Genomic DNA, 18,708 nt, shown 5'->3' on the forward strand with positions numbered 1-18,708 from the left:
CCGACAGGCCTGGCATCCATCACTAACCCCCCTGTCCGGTCTGGTACGCAGCATGGACAACATCCCACTGTAGCCAATTTAAAAAGAAGAAGAAGAAAAGTTAAAAATTGGAACAGGAGGATGCATCAATAGCAAATGAAAAAATGTGAGTCATAGAGCAACAAAAAATTAGTTTAGTAGAGTAAAATATCTGACTCGTATGTTATCAGATACACAAGTAAACAACCACAGCTACAGAGATACTGCAAGTTAAATACTAACTCTTAGCCCCAGTAACATAATTTTGGTCAGGAAAAACATGAGGGAGAGGAGAGCGCAGCTGAAAGGATGAATTTATGCCAATTTGAACGCAATTCCCATATGTTATCAGTATAAATTTTCTCATGACAGAAACCACAGGCTCGTCGCCCACTCCAGTTGGGACAGCAGGGCTCACCGTAAGCAAGGCTGGGGAGAGCGGTGCTGAGACCTCCCTGTTAAAGTTTTCGACGTGGGAATTCAACAATTAACTCTGAGGCATTACCAATAAAAGTTCTCCATGACACAACCTCATGTCTGAAGCCAGCTATTTCTATTCTTTCACAGAAAAAAACAGCAATTTTCTGGATACCGTCCAAGATATCTTGCTACAATAAAAAGGGTGTTTTCTTAAGGAAAAGGAAGAAAGAGTGGGGGAGAACAGAGCAAGTATTACTCAACTATTTAGTCTAAAAATCCGAAAGTCAAAAGGATCTTCTGACAGATTCCTATCAACTCTAATGGAAAACACACTTGTCCTGGGAAAACTCTTCTACATGAGCCTCAAGTCTGATAGCTTAAACAATTATCTACAATTTGGAATTAATTTTTTATGCCCACATCAATGTGTATTTTTTAAATGCCCAAGGCATAGATAATTCTATTAAGAGCAAAAACAGAAATCATAGGCTTAATCAAAACAGACTCAGAATTCATAACCGCCATCTTACAAAACATCTCGCAAGTCTTGACTCATTAAGACTTCGTTGTACAACTGGGACTATGCACCACCTAAAAGCAAAATGCTGAAAATTGTTAAAAGAACAAAATCTCAGCAGCTCTGTTATTGTTCTGGATTTAGAAAAGCATTAGCAAAACAAGAAGGAAATTTAACTAGCCATGAACACTCTGCTGCTAATAACTATTTAGAAACGATAGGCCACACCTTCGTTTTGGAGAATGATTCCCCAATGCACTGAGCAGTTTGCCCCCCATGCAGTCTCTGGTATAAATTAACACCGTTTCGGTGGTGCTTTGTTAATTCCCCCTAGGTGATGATCTTTCCAATTTCTATAAAAATCTGGCAGTAACATGAACATAAGGCTTAGTCTTTAGACATATAATTTGCCTAAATTTAATTCAAGTTCCTGCACTGTCCATGGAATTCTTCACACATATATAAAAACGCCACCGTTCTAATTTCAAAAGGTCCTTGCCAGTAACCCAGAAAAAAACAACCCCGTGTGGCAACACACATCCCACCGCTGCCGCCCTGCCGCACACAAGCATGCTCCGCGACGCCAGCGCTCCCGCCAGCACCCCTGCACCACTGAGCCCCTTTGCTGACCGCATGCATTCATCTGCGAATGGAAAGAAGCATTAAAGCTAAGCGCCCAAGTGATTCTGATTATGCTTCTGTGAACAACAACATTGCACAAACAATGAGCGCTGCTGTGCCAGTGCCCTCGCTATTACAGCCTCCCCTTCCCTTGGAACGGCCTGCGGTGCCCCCGCCGTGCCAGGCCGCAGCCCCGGCCAGGCGGTGCGGCCCGGGCGGGGCAGAGCCGGTGACTGAGCCCCCCGCCAAGCACGGCGCCCAGCAGCCCCCCGACCCTCGGCCGGCCCGGAGCCCCCCGCCCCCCTCGGCCCGCCGGGCCCGCAGCGCCCCGGGGCACAGACCGCCCGGGCTGCCCCGCTCGCTGCCCCCGCGGCGTGACGCCGAGCCGGGGCGGGGGACCGGGAAGCCCGGGGGGACCGCGGGGCACCGGGGGGATGTGGGGGGGGAGCGGGGCCGCCTCATGCGTTGCCATGGCGACCGGGGGGCACACGTGGTGAGCGGGGCACGCTGCTGCGCCTGCGCAGGCGGAAGACTGCCTTAGCGGAAGTGCGTCATGACGCTGACCCCCGCGCCGGAAGTGCTTGTGCCGGCGCTTCCAGCCCGGTGCTGTGCGTGTGGCGGAGCGGCCTCTTGGTTCCCCCCGGTCCGGCTGTGAGCGCTGCCCGGCCCTGCGCAGGGGGCTCCGCTCAGCACCATGGTGAAGCCACGCTACAAGGGCCGTAGCACCATCAACCCCTCCCGCGCCAGCACCAATCCCGGTACGTGCGGGGTCGCCGTGCCGAGCCGTGCCGGGCCGTGCCAGGCCGGGCCGGGCCGGGCTGTGCCGTGTCGGGCCGCGCCTGGCTGACGCTGTCTTGTCTCCGCAGATCGTGTGGAGGGCGCGGGAGGGAACAACATGCGGGACCGAGCCACCATCCGGCGCCTCAACATGTACCGGCAGAAGGAGCGGAGGTGAGCGCGGCCTGGCCGAGCCGCCCTCCCGGTGCGGCGGGACGCAGGCGGCTCCGTGTGCCCGCCCGGCCCGAGGCGGGGGGTGGTTTCCCGCGGGGCCGGAGTCTGGCCGGGCACGGCAGGGAGCGGGCACTGGTAACTGGGCCGTGCCCATCAGGAGCAGCCGTGTGGCCCCCGGTGCCCGCGCCTGCAGCCCGTGCGGCAGAGCAGGACCGCACTGGGGGCGGCTGGCCGGGCTCTGATGACAGAATGTCAGTTCCTGGCACGGAGCCACTCCTTCGTGTCTTCTCTAATACCATGAGCTGGGAAGCTCCACCAGGCCAGCGATGCGTATCAGGGAATACAGTTGGGAAACGTGATGCAGAACAGCCGACATGATCTCATTGCAATGTCATGAACCCAGAAGCGCCCAGAATTCCTTAATTTCCCACGACAGCATAACTTAAAAAGTTGCCTCAGAATGCCTGAATAGCGTGACTTCCATACGGCTCCTTTGCTGAGAGACACCCCTTTGCTCCGCTTGAGAATTGCTGGCTGCGGAGTAGCCCCCACCTTGTAAACATGTGTCTCTGCCATGTCGTAGATGCTGCAGGGGTTTCTGAGAGTCCTGGTTCAGATTAGCAGTTTTGTTTTGTTTTGCCAGATTGCACTTTGTTTTGAGACTGGAGAATATGTATTTTTAAAAATTACTAAATTTAAGCCAGGTCTCAACTTGGAAATCATCTTGTGATGAGTGTTCTGCACCAGCTGATGGGTAGAGCTGATTAAAAAGGTCCACATGAACCCGTGGGAGAGCAAGGTCGTGTTTACTGGGAAGTTGTCCTTTGGTGCTTTTTGCACCCCATTAAGCCATTCCTGGTCTGATGTAAACAGAAGAGTCTGATCAAGCTGGAGTGAGGCTTAGGAGCGTGCGCTGGCTGACGTTACTGCTTCTGTTCCAGTGTTTAAGTGAATTAGCCTTTACAGGTGGTACCATCCCCAGTGTCACTCTCAGGGGCACCAGTTCTAGTGAAGGGTTTTTCTGGATTTTGTGGATGAATTTTCTGGTCTAGCAAACAAAAGTGCTAGAGGGGTCAGTGCTGCCCCTGTGTATTTACATGTGTTCTCATTTCTTCCTTAGAAACAAGTATGGTAAAGTGATTAAGCCTCTACAGTATCAGTCAACAGTGGCACCAGGCACAGTTGCAAGAGTGGAACCAAATATTAAATGGTTTGGTGAGTGTATTTTTCAACTTTCAGACTAGGCAAGCTTAAAGACTGTCGAACTTTGTATTTTTGGAGGGTGTTTATTTTGGAATTGTGCTCTCGGTGATGTGTGGGATGGTTCCTGAAAATGAAGGTGAAGGACCCCTGCTGTAGGCATGAGTACGGGCTCACACTGTGCATGTACCTGCACTTCAGGTGTCTGCTTTCTGCGCACTCCTCTAAAGTGTGATTATTCTGTCTCCTTTGGTCATTTTCTGGGGTTTGCCTGTGTGTGTGTGTGTTGTAGCCTACGTATGTTATGTGTCCTAGGGATAGTTTTAAAATTTGGTTTTAAGTGGTGGGGAAGAAAGGGATTGGCTTATTTATCCTAATTTGGGATTTGTCTCAAGTAAAATCCCATATTTTTTGTCACTGGTATTTTTGATTCCAGATGGAGTATTAATATTTTATTGGTGTACCTGGGGTCTCTGAAGTGGTTAAAGTGAGGAATGGTCAGGTGCAATATTTATCTTTACATGCAGGAAATACTCGTGTGATCAAGCAATCATCCCTACAGAAGTTTCAAGAAGAGATGGAAACTGTCATGAAAGATCCTTACAGGGTGGTCATGAAGCAAAAAAAATTGCCGATGTCCCTGTTCTATGATCGGATTAAACCTCACGTGTGTATCACTCGTCTGTACGGGCTGAAAGCTGGGTTATGTGCACAGAGGTGTTGTCACTATTACTTACCTGGGCGATGGTGCAGTCTCTGTCCAGTCTGGTGAAATATTGTGTTCTGGAAGCATTGGGAGGGGCAGCTGGAGCAAATGACTTGAGGAAGGATGGTTTTGAGAGCCTGTTGCTGTGGTCGTTGAATGTGAAGTCAAAGAAACAGTGTGTTATTTCCTTGTAGTTTGTGAGAAGATCTATTATTTACTAGAAATCCTCATTTTCCATTAGGAAACTTACTCTAATGCTTCCTAGGTTAGCGTACCTCCTTAGGATGACTGTAGCAGCTTGCCACCTTCTCTTCTAATGCTTCTAACAGCTCGTGTGACAGAGGGACCTCTTCTGAGGATGCTTCACACAGCAGACACTTGTGTGATTAATTTGAACTCAAATATGTGTTTATCTTGAATCAGAAATGCTTGTGCATGTAGCCTTCATTTCTAGTACACCAAGTTTTAGTTACTACCAGGTTTCTTTCATGATGTCTGAACTATTATGTTGGACTCATGCTATTTTTTCGTGTGGAAACTTTCCAGGTTTATGTCATAAAAATTGTTACCTAAATAAAGGAAAAAGTTACAAGAAAGTAAAATGTGCGTTACAAAAACAAATTACTACTTTCAGCAATGAATTATATGTTGTTCCAAAAAAAGTTGGCATTCATTACAGGCTTTAAAATCTACAACTTTGATTGTAATTATCCCTGACAAAAATCTGTGAATTTGGCGAGATTTGTGCACTTGTTAGAAAAATAAGAAATGATCAAAGATAGCAGCTAAATTTTCATCATTGTAGCTTTAATTACATTTGACATAATTTATGGTGAAAGAACTGAAGCATAGTTCTTTGGCAAGTGCAATGTGTTTTGTTGCTTATTAAATATCCACTCTTATGTTTCTCAAAGATTAAGCTGGAAAACTCAAACATTGTTAGGAAAGTGTCTGTAACTCTTGTCACAGGTCGCAGGGTTGTGTTGATCTAAGGTCTTGTTCATTGCGTGTCATGAGAGATGGAAAAAACAACGCTTGTTTTTCTTACCAACCTGTTTTTCGTCAGACTTCCAGAGTTCACATTCTTGACACAGAAACATTTGAAACAACATTTGGCCCCAAATCACAGAGGAAAAGACCAAATCTTTCTGCAAGTGATGTGCAGTCTCTGGTGGAGAATGCTGAAGCCTCATCAGGATCTTATGATCAGGGCAAGGACCGAGACCTCGTGACGGAGGACACTGGTGTAAGGTAAATAGAAGGGAGAATTTATTCATTGTTTACATTTCTGAAAAGCCAGCTTTATTTTTAAAGATGTATCTAGTACATCTATCAATGCTGTTACTGCATGAGGAGTAAGGAAAGTGAGATGAGCTGAATTTGGGATTTTTTAAATTCTGTTTTGTCCCTGTGTGTTTAACCAAACTGTTACTGACATGAGACTCTTCTTTATTTGTGATTTGTTCTCTGCGGCTTGTCAAAATATCTCCAAACTCACATTTTGGGTTAGGTAAAAAACTGACTAGTGGCCAGATGGCAATCTTTGAAAGGGCACATGTTTGTAGGATCTTTCTGCAAATGGGTAGATTAAAGGGGGAGGATGGGGAGTGGGGCAGAATCCAGCCGTCTGTTACTTGGGCCTCATCTCCTCTTTTGTCTGTAAATGGCTTTAGAGAAAACAACACCGTAACCCTGTTATTGTGGTTGCTGATGTCTTCGGTAATCCGCTTTCAGGGATGAAGCACAAGAGGAAATATATAAGAAAGGACAGTCCAAAAGGATCTGGGGTGAGCTCTACAAGGTAAGCAATGTTTATAGAGTCATATCTGTCTTTCAGCCTTTACAAAGTCAGGTGCTTCACAGCGTTGGAAATCCTGTACAGCGACAACCAGAATAGCTCTGAAAACCATTTACTGCTCGGTTAGGGAAGCTTTGATACAATTGATCTCGCTGTAAAGTTTCTTAGAAACTTTAAGTGACTTTCTTCATGCAGACTTGTTCCGAGTTTGTCATTCTCTTGCCTGCTTTCCTGTCAGCCTAGTTGAACTGTCTGACTTGAAACCATATACCCTTTCTTCAGTACTGATGGAGTACCTAAACACAAACAGAAAAAGCCAGCTGAAGAAGGGAGCAGAGATTCATTTTCACATCTCTGTGTGACTGAGCTTGATTCTTGAGCTCTTGTCCCCCTGGAACAGACATCCATAATATATCACGTAGAGACAGACTGGCAGAGTGAAGATACTAGTTTCCCTTGAATTCCTGGGGCTTCACCACAAATAAACCAGTCACATGCCCTTAAGTTTCTTGAGGCTAAAAACATCTGGCATGTTGATAGGGTTGTCTTTGGAGGGCTCTGACCCTCCGTTCCCTGTGAGCCACCGTGGCTGCTAGAGAAATGGAGACTAAGAATGAATTGAGGTTATAAGAGCAGTTTGTGTGTTCTCAGTGACTGCTAGGTGTGAAATTGCTTGACTTTTTGCTCTGAGTTTCTGAATGTAGCTTAAAACCTTTTCATTTAGATCTAAAAGTGCTGGGAATGATAGAGCAAAACAGATTTCAGTAAGACGCTGCCAAAAATGCAGGAAATAACTGAAACAAATTTGCTTGGCTTGAAGCAAGTCATAAAATGACAGCTCCCTGCTGTAGACGCTTAGTGGACTAACAGCAGGTTCCTACTTGGTTGTGTGTTTCATACTGATCCAGAAAACATACTTTATATCCTGATCCTTTATGAAATGGCAGAACTGAGTTGCTGCAGAATGGATGGTGAACATTGTTTTTGTCTACTGAAGCAATTAATTTTCCCATTTGGGTACAGTGTTTTCTTTCCCAAGTGCTACAAGCGTCTTCCTCCTGCATAAGAGTAGGTAAAAACTATTCAGCTGTCCAGCCTGAATTTGGATGGGACTTAGGAGGAGAGTGGATGATATTAGTCTGAGCTTCACTAGTCTGTAGGGAAGTAACAGTTGTTTGTGAAGGATACAGGGGGGTTACAGATTAATGATGTAGTTCAGAAAATAATTATTTTTCATTTTGGAGTTATAGATGTCTTTCTGTAAAATCCTTTCCTTCTGCATGATTTTTTTTTTCAGGTGATAGACTCATCAGATGTTGTTGTTCAAGTTCTTGATGCCAGGGATCCCATGGGTACTCGCTCCCCTCATGTGGAATCTTATCTTAAAAAGGAGAAGCACTGGAAACATCTCATTTTTGTCCTGAACAAATGTGATCTTGTTCCTACCTGGGCTACTGTAAGCACAGTCCTGCCTGTTATTCCTTGGACCTTCTTTGTTCCTTTTGTAGCCTCTGGTTTAATTCTGTTGCCAGTCCTCTTGCTGGTCTCAAAGGGCATAATGTAACTGGGTCAATGGGAACTCGCTGCTTGTCTGCTATAAAAGTAACAATTACAATGTAAATCTGTCCAAGTTTGGCTGAGTTGAGCAACACTCACCAGCCACAAATTCTCTACTTCCTCTGTCTGGATTTAACAGTTCAGCTGATGTCTCCAGAGTATGCTAAATGTTAGTCCGCTTAAGATCCATATCCACCACAGCTGGTTTGCTTTATATTGTTAAACTAATTAGTTTTAGCTAGCAATGAAGGCATTTTTGGGAAATTGCTTGTCTTTTATAAAAACAATACTCAGTGCTTTTAGCTATTGGGTTGGTGAAATGCTTCAAAGGTTCTTACAGAGCAATTTTCATAGACAGTCACATTTGTGACCCAAGTGAAGATGCTGTGTACTTCTGCTCATAAGCAGATTGTTTCACCACCTCTGCAGCACAGGATCCCTAACTGAGTTAATGTTTTCCTCTTCAGAAGCGCTGGGTTGCTGTCCTTTCCCAGGAGTATCCAACACTCGCCTTTCACGCCAGCCTCACAAACCCTTTTGGCAAAGGTGCTTTCATACAGCTTTTAAGGCAGTTTGGAAAGGTACAGAACAATTTGGGGGATTTGTATTGTTGTGTGCAGGGGCTGGAGTTATTTTTTTAGTGTGGAAGCTTTTGTTTTGTTAGTGTTTGGGGTTCAGTGTGCTTCCCTATGGCCATTCTGTCAGCAAACATCTCCGTTAATAAAGCTCCCTTCTCTGGAGTTAAAAATGGAAAATATTCCTTCAGATATGTCCAAAGTGTTTGTCAAGCTGAGGAGATCCAGCAGGAGTGGGTTTGACCAGCAATCTCTGGCCTAGGTTTTGTGTAGACGGAGTATCCCACAGACACTCCTAGGTCTGGTCGAGTGTGTAGAAGAAGGGAACATACCTCACACCAGTTCATGTCCTGCATGTACGCATATCCTCTTAAGGTGTTCTCCTTTTAAGTGTCTTTGTCTTTCCAAGAAAGGCACTTTCTGGTGTCTTTAGGTTAATTTTCACATCTGTATTCTTTACCCAGCTACATACTGTTGGTATTTGCTTGGGTTTTTAACCTAAATGGTTTCCAAATCAGGCATTCACAAGTAATTTTAGAGCAACTGGGAATGCAAGAGGTTCACTTCTTCCTTCTGAAGTAGCAGATATTTTCTTTGATCCTTGGAGTTTTTCGATGGCAGATTGGTTGTACCCTTACACATTTCTCCTGATAGAAAAAAGCTGATCTCATTTTTTGATCTGGTACTTTGGAGTCCCCTTTGCCTTCCAATATAGTGAGAACAGTAACTGCTCACATGCTCAGAACTGTAGTAGTAATTCTGTCTTTCTCTATGAGGTGTTAAAAAGATGCATTATTTCTTAACAGTTACACTCTGACAAGAAACAGATCAGCGTGGGTTTCATTGGTTATCCGAACGTTGGCAAAAGCTCAGTGATCAATACATTACGGTCTAAGAAGGTCTGCAATGTGGCCCCTATTGCAGGTGAAACAAAGGTAGGAAGAGATCCCTACATTAAAGATAAAAAATAATTATGTCAATGCATTGTCAAAGGCAGATTTCATGTAAAATTAGGGTAACATGTTCAAGTCTAGCACTTGAACTGTACAGGCTATGTGACCCTGAGTCTGAGGCGTGGCTGATGGAGTCGTTGCTCTGGAGCACGGCTACTGGAAGCGTTCCTGTGTCGCTGCTCTCCCTGGGCTGTAGTGCTGTGATCTGAATGCTCAGCCGCCCTGGCTCAGGGTCTGTGCTCTCTTGAGTCACGTGTTTGGGTATATTTGTGCTGTCAGGCTCTGCTAGTGCTTGAGGAACTCTTGTTCTTCAAGAATGTGGCAATAAACAAGAAGACAAAGTTATGGCAATCTTTGCTAGCCTGTGCCTTTTACCCCTAAATATCATTAAAGTTAAGGGTCATGGAAGAGGAAAACCGCAGAATATTGGAGTTTGTTGTAACTGTAGTTTCTTCACCTTGGTGCTGTGAGTTCGTAGTTTGATGCAAACCTGTAGGGATAGTGTTGGCTGATCCAGAAGGAGCAAGGTGAGTACATCCTGGCTGCCGAACAAGAACACCAGGTTATATTCTGTTTCTGTGTGTTGATACCAAGTTCCTAAGATGACTCCTCTCTATTAACACCGTGCATTTAAAAAGCAGAACAGTGGGCTGTGTGGCAAGAGGTAACATGGGGATTTACTGATCTCTTTCAGGTGTGGCAATACATTACCTTGATGCGGCGGATTTTTCTCATCGACTGCCCGGGTGTAGTTTATCCATCTGGAGACACAGAAACAGACATCGTGCTGAAGGGAGTGGTATGTATCTGCACTAAACACCGGAGATTTTTTTCTGTTTTTAATATGATGGGCTCAAAGAAATGAGTGCACGCTTTCCAAAGGGTTGATATTCTACCGTTTATTTTCAGGTTCAAGTTGAAAAGATTAAGAACCCTGAAGATCATATTAGTGCTGTGCTGGAAAGAGCCAAAGCAGAGTACATCAGAAAGACGTACAAAATTGATTCCTGGAAGGATACAGAAGACTTCCTTGAGAAACTTGCTTGTAGGACTGGAAAACTGCTGAAGGTGGGACAACTTTATTTGCAGGCCGGTAGAGCATGTGGCCTGTTACTGATCATGGGAAATATGAACGTTTCTGTTGCTTACAGGAAATAGGAAGGCAGTATGCCCTGCAGACGTGGACATAAATTGTTACTGGTTCCTTTCAGGGTGGTGAGCCTGATGTGCAAACAGTGAGCAAGATGGTTCTCAATGACTGGCAGAGGGGCAGAATTCCATTCTTTGTGAAGCCACCGAATGCAGAAACAGGTCCCCAGGTGAGAATGTGATGCTCGTGCCTCTTCTCACATATTACTCAGTTTTCCTCATGGTATTCACTGCTGCTTTTCCCAGAGTGCCATGTAACTTGGGCAGTGCGCATCTTGTCCTCTGCCCGAGCCTGGTGATTCAGATGATGCCCAATTGAATTTGGTGAGGACCAGGTAGCAATACTCTGTAAAGAGATGTCTGGGCCATTTGACAATCATCTGACTACCAGAAGCATCAGTAATTATCATGTCATTGGCCTGTCATCTTAGGCTTTTTCCAAAGACATAAAATGAAAATTGCTCTCGAAGGTGGTGGAACAGATTTTGTGGATAATATATCCATCATACTCTTTCTTGTAGCCTCCTGCACTGGAAGTAGCTATGACATCAAGCCAGGATAATAACGAGGAGAAAATCTCTGAGCTGGTATCAAGTGTGGGGCCAGCAGAAGAGAAAAATAATATGGACACGGAAATTAAGCAACTCGTGGCACATGTTCGGCAGAACTTTGGGAGGATTAATGTGGCACCTCAATTCTCAGAAGAAGACCTGGTTCCTGTAGATGTGCCAGGTTTTGATGAAACAGACAGTGATTTTTCTGGAGAGGAGGAGCAGGAAAAGGAGAAAGAGGAAAATGAGCAACGTCAGGATTCAGTAGAGGAGGAATCGCAGTTGGCTGTAGTAGGTGCCAAGGAGAGCTCTAAGGCAGTTCTTAAGGCTTTGGATGATAAGATTGCAAAATACAAAAAATTTCTGGACAAAGCCAAAGCCAAGAGATTCTCAGCAATAAGGTATATGAATCTGTTCAGCAACTTGGATATTTCGCAGGGGAGGGGGGGGAAAGGGTTAAAGTGATTCTGCTATAGTTTCACTCCATTTGTGACTTGCTTGACTGATTCCTCTGTGTTGCCAGACACCAATTGCCACAGCTTATCTAGTTTAGCCGTAAATATTTGAATTTGGCTAAGCAGCAGTTTGGTTTTGGAAGAGTCTTCCAAGAAGTCCTATTTACCAGCATAACTAGTCCTCACTTTTGGAAAGCTGCCTCTTAAGCTATGGATTAGAAATCTGTTGGTATTCTGGGTAGCGATATTACATTGTTGGATCTCTGCTTGATGTTGGGCCCTTTCTTGAGCCATACCAAGGCCAGTGTCCTACCCGGATGTGCCTGCTGGCTCTCCGTGCATGTACAAGAGGATCCTAGCTCATGCACCATGCCCGCTTTTAGCAAAGCCCATCCACCAGCTTTGTGAGGACTGAGATTTCAAGTTTGTTTTATTTTGTCCCTTTGTGCAGCACACGAGCCCAGTAACTCCAGAGGCAAGATTACTGTAATACGTTTTTTAGGTGCAAAGGCTGTGGTTTTGCTGCTGACACACTACTTGGATCTATTGCAGACTGATCACTTCTTGGAGATGGTGTCATTTTGTGTTACAACATTCTTATGTTGCTTATTTTATCTTTTGTAGAATCCCTAAGCAGCTGAGTGAAAAAGTGTTTGCAAAATCCATGCAGAAGTCTGAAGAACCTAAAGAAACCCAAGACAGAGGTAAAATGGCATTAGCAGATGTTCTTAATCTATATTTTGAAATCCTGTCAGCAGTAGAAGAGAGGGTTTAGGGGGAGAAGCATCCATTAGCACCTGATGGCAAGTTCTTTTTCCCCTAAAGCTATTTAAATCTTGCCATGGCTAACCTATAGGCTGCATGATGACCTTGCTGTAGCCTTTCGTTAGAACACCTGTCCGTATAAGACAACGTGTCCCTCTACTAGCGAAGGAGAATAAAGTGAAGACAAATGTTGCATTTCCAAAAGAATGATGCTGTGGGCAGAGTGCAGTCCGAGCAATTGCTGTTCTAGATGGGGTGATAGTACACAGAAGGGAGTGGAGGGGGTTTATAAAATTTATATTATAAAAGCACATAGGTACTTAAGGCTGTAGCATTTACTGTGGTGACTTCAGAAGTCTGTGGCTTCCGTTTCAACAGTAGGTTTGATTAAAGGCAAAATCATGTGGGAGAAACCTATTCTGACAAGACTATGAAATCCTGGGTGTCCGTGGGGCTTTAAGCAATCTGCTTCTCAGGAGCAGTTTGCATAGTAATAGGGAGTGATTCTCTGCTGAGGAACATGCATGTTGCTTAGGTAAAAGCTGTTAAAATACAACCAAAGGAATGCTTTGCTAGAGTAGGTGGGCTGGTGACCTCTGTGTTAAGTTCTGCGAAGAGGTGGGTGTTCTGGAAGATGCCTGAGTATGTGATCTCTGCTCTTTGCAGGCAGCACGGAGAAGAAAAGGAAAAGGAAAGCAGAAGAGGAAGATGATGGTGATGATGATTTGGGTAAACAGCCTTGCAAGAAACTTACATCCAAAGAAGTAAGTGTAATTTCTTGTAGTTCAATAAGCACGGTAATAGAGCTGGCTTTTTTTATAGATAATTGCCCGTTGTTCCTTAAGAGCTTTTAGACTGGGCACTAGTAGGGGGGAGGGAGCGCAGGGACTGTAGCTCACATAGGGGGAGTGCGAAGACAGGGTGACCTGCTGCTGATGTGAGATGGGGCAGTAGCACGTCCAGCTGAGCGCGGACCCATGGGGGTTACCCAGCAGGTAACCGTGGCAGCGTTGAAGGGGTGAATCTGTTGCAGGTAACTGTTCTGCTTGCGGGGTTCGCATCCCCACTGATGCTGTTAAGAGAGCAGGGGTCTAACTGCTGGGAGATGGGAGAACTTGGGACTACATGGGCAGCACTATTCTGTCTTCAGACAGAGGAGCTGCTGCTGCTTTCTGTTCATGTTAGTCACATCTAAACAATTCTTCTAGAACAACTTAAAATACCAAGTGACATAGTCTGTAGGATTTTGAAAGTGATTCGTAAGCGAACTTGTACAGCGAGGGCTGTTTGGAGTTTGCTGTGGACTGTTAGGACTGTCAGAGGGGAGCAGAAGAGTGAATCTTCTTATGAACGTTCTGTCACACCTTCAGTTAAAGACCTCTTATGTGACTGTGCGCATCACGTTGTTTCTTATACCTTGATCACTACTTTTGTAAAGATTAAAGCATATCTTCCTCTAACATTTTAAAAGCAGAGGTGTAATATTTTGTTTGAAATCATTTTATTTAAGGAATGCAAAGTGAACAACATTTGAAAGAATGCAAACATTCAGGCTGTGGGGTACCGTGGACTTGCTAATGTGTTTTGTGTGTATTTGCAGAGACGACGAGCTGAGAGGCAGCAGCGCTCCAAGAAAGTTGGAGTCCGGTATTATGAAACTCACAACGTGAAAAATAAGAATAAGAACAAGAAAAAAACTGGCTTGGAGGGACAAAGATCAAAGCAGAAAAAATACAAACATAAGCAATAACTTCTTATTCTATTAAATTTTACATAAAACAGCTCTAGTATGCAGTGGCTTTTTTTAATATAAAACTTGTAGTTCCCATTCAAAGCCTAGTTTGACTTGTCTGTCTTGTTCCCAGGAGTAGCATCTCACTCTTTGTTTCTGCATCATCTGAAAGTTCTTTATGCTGTTGGAGATCAGGGTATTTCCACATCTCCATCTAAGGCCAGTAAAAACTGCGCTGGCAAAACATATCCTGAAGTGTTACTCAGTGGTGGTGGGGATTTTTTGGTTTGGGCTGGGTGTCTTTTTTTCTGGAAACTAACTTCATGGAGTTCTTCATATGACTACAGTGATATCTTTCCCATGTCTGCTTGCTGTGTATAACCAGCTACTTACACAGGTACCTCAAGTAAAGATTTCATTTGCTTCCCATGAGAAGTGGAATGGCATCATCCCCTTTGTTTCCTCTGAAATAACCACGTAGAGAGCTTTGGTGTTGCTCATAGGCTACTGCTGACGGCTCTGACGGGATTTTGAGGTACGACTTGCACATACTCAAGGAAATACCCTCCAAACACCCATCCAACAATTACCTGCAGTTTCATTCTTTGTGAATGTGACTTACATTTATTGTAGACGCTTCGTATATGGTTTCTGAATTTTCTACATTTTCAAAGTAATAATGTTACAAAGATGTTTGCACGTAAAAATGTTTTACTAGTTTATTGCTTTGAAGGTCACCTAGCATATTGCCTGCAGGCAATACCAGACAGGTTTGCTATTTAAGGAGTTAAATGCTGAGATGGCACTGAAAAGTGGGCACAGTAATTAAGGTTTTGAATTTAAAATCTTCAAGAGAAAAAGAAACACAACTATGCTGCCTTCAGTTACTGGTAAGCAAAAATTCAAGATTGTTTTATGAAGATAAGTCTTTGTCACTAATTGCAAACTTCTTGCTCTGACAGCAATTCTGAGCACTGCCTGGAGGATAACAAAAAAATCTACTTATTTCGTGCAATGATGCTTTCAAGTTGGGCCTGAAAAACAAATGAGACAGTAAGTCAAATTAGATTCAACCTAAAAAATACACCCAAATTGCTGTAAAGTGATAAATTGGTAGATATTCAAAGCGAGGAGCTCAGGGATGCTGCAATACTTCAAGAGAAGCAGGCCAGGTTTTTGTTGTGTGGGTTTTTTTTTTTTTTTCCTAGCTATTCCGTTACTTACTACATGTTTTATAAATTAGCTTTTCATTCTTGGCATACACACTTGTTGCATTCTGAGAAGAAAAGAGCTGGCTTTGGTTCCATACAATGAAAGACTCATTTTTATAATGTAAAGCACTGAAGAGGAAATTAAATAAAAGCTGTTGAAACAGTGGTCTGAATTCTCTGATTTCAGGCTGGACTATGTTAGCTAAATTGAATATTTGGCTCTAACATTTGGAACACAAACTCTGACTCTGGGACAAAAGTAGCTGGGAACAGCAAGTTTCTCAGTTACTGAGACAACTTGACGCCCAATTAGTAGATTGATCGGAGAGCTACCCATGCTTAGAGAGCGTGTCGTGCACGGAACTTCCAGGACTCTTAGATTGTCCTCTTCCTAGAGCTGCCATCAAAATAAACTACACCAGTGGTATACACACAGCTGTTACAAGGAAGAAATACGGATTCAGTGGCAACACATACTTGATCTAACAGCAATTCCATTTTACGCCCTAAAATACTTCAAGATGGCCTGAAGATGTTAATGGTTTACAAGGGAGAAACTGTAGGAACAGCAAATACGGAAAGCAGCTTGGTGTAAAGGAAATTGTTTTTAGCTCTAACCAGAAATACTTAAGGTACATTTTTTCTTTACTCAAAAGGTGTGGGATTATTTCCTTTCAAAAGCTAAGTAGTGAGGAGCAACTCTGTTTTCACCAAAGCAGTTTGCACAAAAATACTGCTGTGATTATGCAGTCCCTCCTGCATAAGTACACGATTATTCTTACTAGGAAATAATTAATGTTAAATGGTGTGTTTTGTCATCAGGGAGTCAGCTTTAATGGCCAAAGGCAAAAAAATAAACCATCTTAATTTGCCTTTACTAGATTTTCTATATTGTAGTTGAGAAGGGGTGCTAACTATTATAACCTTATAGTTAAATTATGCAGAAATAGATTCCTGAGATATCAGCGAAGTTTGAAGCCTCTCCATTTGGGGTTCAGCTGCATGCACGTCATCTTCTTCTCCAGCTGACTATAACAATCATTTTCTGAACAAATTCTGATCTCTCCCCGGCAAATGTGTGTATCTCTAGAATTCAGCTAATCTGACCTGATGTTTGCATCATGAGGTTTACTGGTAACAACCAGCTGCTGACTGAGCATGGAAGTAGAGAATGCAAAAGTGCTATTAACTCATGTCATTAAGAATTTAAAGAAAGTGGAATGTTAATACAATTGCACTGTAAGTGTAACACTTCTGGAACTATAAGCAGAAGGGTGCTTTTATATCTTTCTAATTACAAAATGAGAAGTTTTACCCTTGCTATTTGGAATTGAATTTTTTTACTAACCTTCAGCCGTTGATTCATTTGTTTCAGGAACTGAACCTCTTCAGCGTGTTTCTTTTCATCTATCTGTTGCCTTTCACGTTCACGTTTTTCAATAGCTTCACACATGGCTTTCTGTTCACTCACTTGTCTTTCCAGCTCTCGCTTTTCCTCTTCTAACTCTGCAATCTTGGAAAAGAGTAGAGATATCTCAAGTTGTGTTTCTTACTAATCAATTTTCAGTTAAGATGGAACAAAGTTGTATGTTGCACAGTCTTCAAAGTGTTCCAGATAGAATAGCACATAACTTGGGAAGTGCAATTAGGCCCTAGGAAAACAATAAGACAAGTATTTTGATGATCTTTACTGCCATCCAGTGGAAATAGAAATAACCAATTTCATACAAAATGCTATATGTAACATCCTTCCGCAGTATCATGGGCAGAAAACTACATTATGGACTGAGCAGCCCAACTTACTCTTTTTTCCATGTCAGATTTGCCTTGTTCAGCTTGTAGTGCCTTCCGCATGCCGAACGCAACGCTGCTCTCGTACAATGTCTGATAAGCAGCAATTGTCATTTGGATTTCATCCCTGACTCGAAGCAGCAATAGTCCTCGCTCTGCGCAGTTAATTGTAGTTTCACGGATCAGTTCATCTTTAAAGAAAGGTTACAACAGCCTAGTTAAAGTAGCTGCTGTACACTTACCCGGGAATGCTGGATACACACAGGCTCCAGAGTTTCTTGTCTTTTACCTAGTCTCTGTGCCACCAAAGTAACGCAGATTTACTACAGATGGTTGTAATTATTTTTTTTTCTTACTTTACAGCTATAGCATCAGCACTAGCAGATAAAAGTGGAGTGGTGGTACAGAACCTATGGTAACAACAGTGATACTGCTCCACTAAAGCTGTAACGGCAAACACCTAAACATTTGTAATGATTTTGTTGCAGTTATTCGGACGCCTCCAGTAGAGTTCAGAGCCTCTAGAAGAATCCTGCTCAAACCACGGGCACACCTTTACCTGTCTTCTGAGTGTCAGCTCTGTGAGTAACAAGACAGGGTAGAATGCTCTGTATGAAAGCTGACAGCTGGGGTTAACGGTCGCAGCGGTCTGCTCTGCAGAGCGCCGAAGGGAAGGCAAGCGCAGCACGGCTGCTGGAAGGGCAGCCCTTGCCCCCTGCGGCCCCGTGTCAGCCCGATGGGCCGGTGCCAGCCCGATGGGCCGGTGCCAGCCCGATGGGCCGCTGTCAGCCCTGTGTCGACCTGATGGGCCAGTGGCAGCCCTCCTGGCCTGCTGTCAGCCCCGTGACCTGGTATCGGCCCTGCGGCCTGGTGTGACCCCGATGGCCTGGTGTCAGCCCAGCCCGGTGGGGCCTGAGGCTGCGTTAGCCCCATGGCCCAGCGTGACCTTGATGGGCCAGTGTCAGCCCTGCCGGCTCCATGTGACCCCTGTGGCCCGGGGTCAGCCCTGCAGCCCGGTGTGACCCCGATGGGCTGTGGCGGCCCTGTGGCCCGCTGTCAGCCTGGCCCGGGGGCACGAGGCCGTGTCAGCCCGGAGGGGGGCTGAGGGGGACGCGGCTCCGGGAGCTGCAGCCCGGTGGGAGAGGGTGAGGGGCGCCGCTCGCTGCCGTGGCGGGCGCGGCACTGACCGAAGCACTGCCCGTAGAGCTCCCTGCGCACCGGGCACAGGCCGGTCTCCCGCGCCTGCCGCTGCCGCAGCCGCCGGTCCAGCTGCTCCTGGAGATGGATGACATCCAGGCGGGTGCTGGGCGCGCTGGACACCTCCTGCACCCAGCGCTGCTGCTCCTCCTCCCACTCCCTGCCAGGAAAAGCACCGGGCGTTAAGGGCGGCCGCGGGCGCTGCCGGGCGCAGCCGAGCGCGGCCCCTCACCGCGGCGGCAGGATGGCGTTGAGGAGCTCCTGCGGCTGCTGGGCGGCCGCGGCCCCCGGCGTCCCCCTCAGCGGCCCGGCCTGCGGGGGCTGCGGAGCGCGGGAGGCGCTGGCCGCCGGCGGGCGGCCTGGCCCGGCCCCGGGGCAGCGCTTCTCCGTGCGGCGGCTGACGAGCACCGGCGGGTCATATCGCAGCAGCGAGTCCGGCGGCGGGATCATGGCGGCCGCTGTTGTCGGGGCGACGGCGCCCGCCGCGCGGAGGGGGGGGCAGCGCGCACGCGCGGGCCTGGCGCAGGCGCAGAAGCGGCCG

General features: G+C 45.5%; 2 protein-coding genes across 2 annotated transcripts; one reads left to right on the forward strand and one right to left on the reverse strand.

Moving 5' to 3' along the window:
* The first annotated feature begins 2,148 nt into the window (after window positions 1-2,148).
* GNL2 (G protein nucleolar 2) lies at window positions 2,149-14,017 on the forward strand. The gene is made up of 16 exons (XM_040587130.1): window positions 2,149-2,334; window positions 2,443-2,527; window positions 3,648-3,742; window positions 4,255-4,394; window positions 5,500-5,684; window positions 6,168-6,234; window positions 7,529-7,687; window positions 8,256-8,369; window positions 9,170-9,298; window positions 10,011-10,115; window positions 10,226-10,384; window positions 10,528-10,635; window positions 10,987-11,417; window positions 12,096-12,175; window positions 12,903-13,000; window positions 13,837-14,017. Exons 1-16 carry the CDS (start codon window positions 2,271-2,273, stop codon window positions 13,984-13,986), a joined length of 2,169 nt encoding a protein of 722 aa, XP_040443064.1. The 5' UTR covers window positions 2,149-2,270; the 3' UTR covers window positions 13,987-14,017.
* A 226-nt stretch (window positions 14,018-14,243) lies between these two features.
* On the reverse strand, window positions 14,244-18,648 carry DNALI1 (dynein axonemal light intermediate chain 1). The gene is made up of 5 exons (XM_040587131.1): window positions 18,400-18,648; window positions 18,158-18,327; window positions 16,983-17,161; window positions 16,528-16,692; window positions 14,244-15,002 (listed from the first exon to the last, which is right to left on the reverse strand). Exons 1-5 carry the CDS (start codon window positions 18,615-18,617, stop codon window positions 14,967-14,969), a joined length of 768 nt encoding a protein of 255 aa, XP_040443065.1. The 5' UTR covers window positions 18,618-18,648; the 3' UTR covers window positions 14,244-14,966.
* Window positions 18,649-18,708: the final 60 nt, after the last annotated feature.

The sequence above is a fragment of the Falco naumanni genome, chromosome 3 (genome assembly GCF_017639655.2).
Source record: "Falco naumanni isolate bFalNau1 chromosome 3, bFalNau1.pat, whole genome shotgun sequence".
Taxonomy (NCBI): Eukaryota; Metazoa; Chordata; class Aves; order Falconiformes; family Falconidae; genus Falco; species Falco naumanni.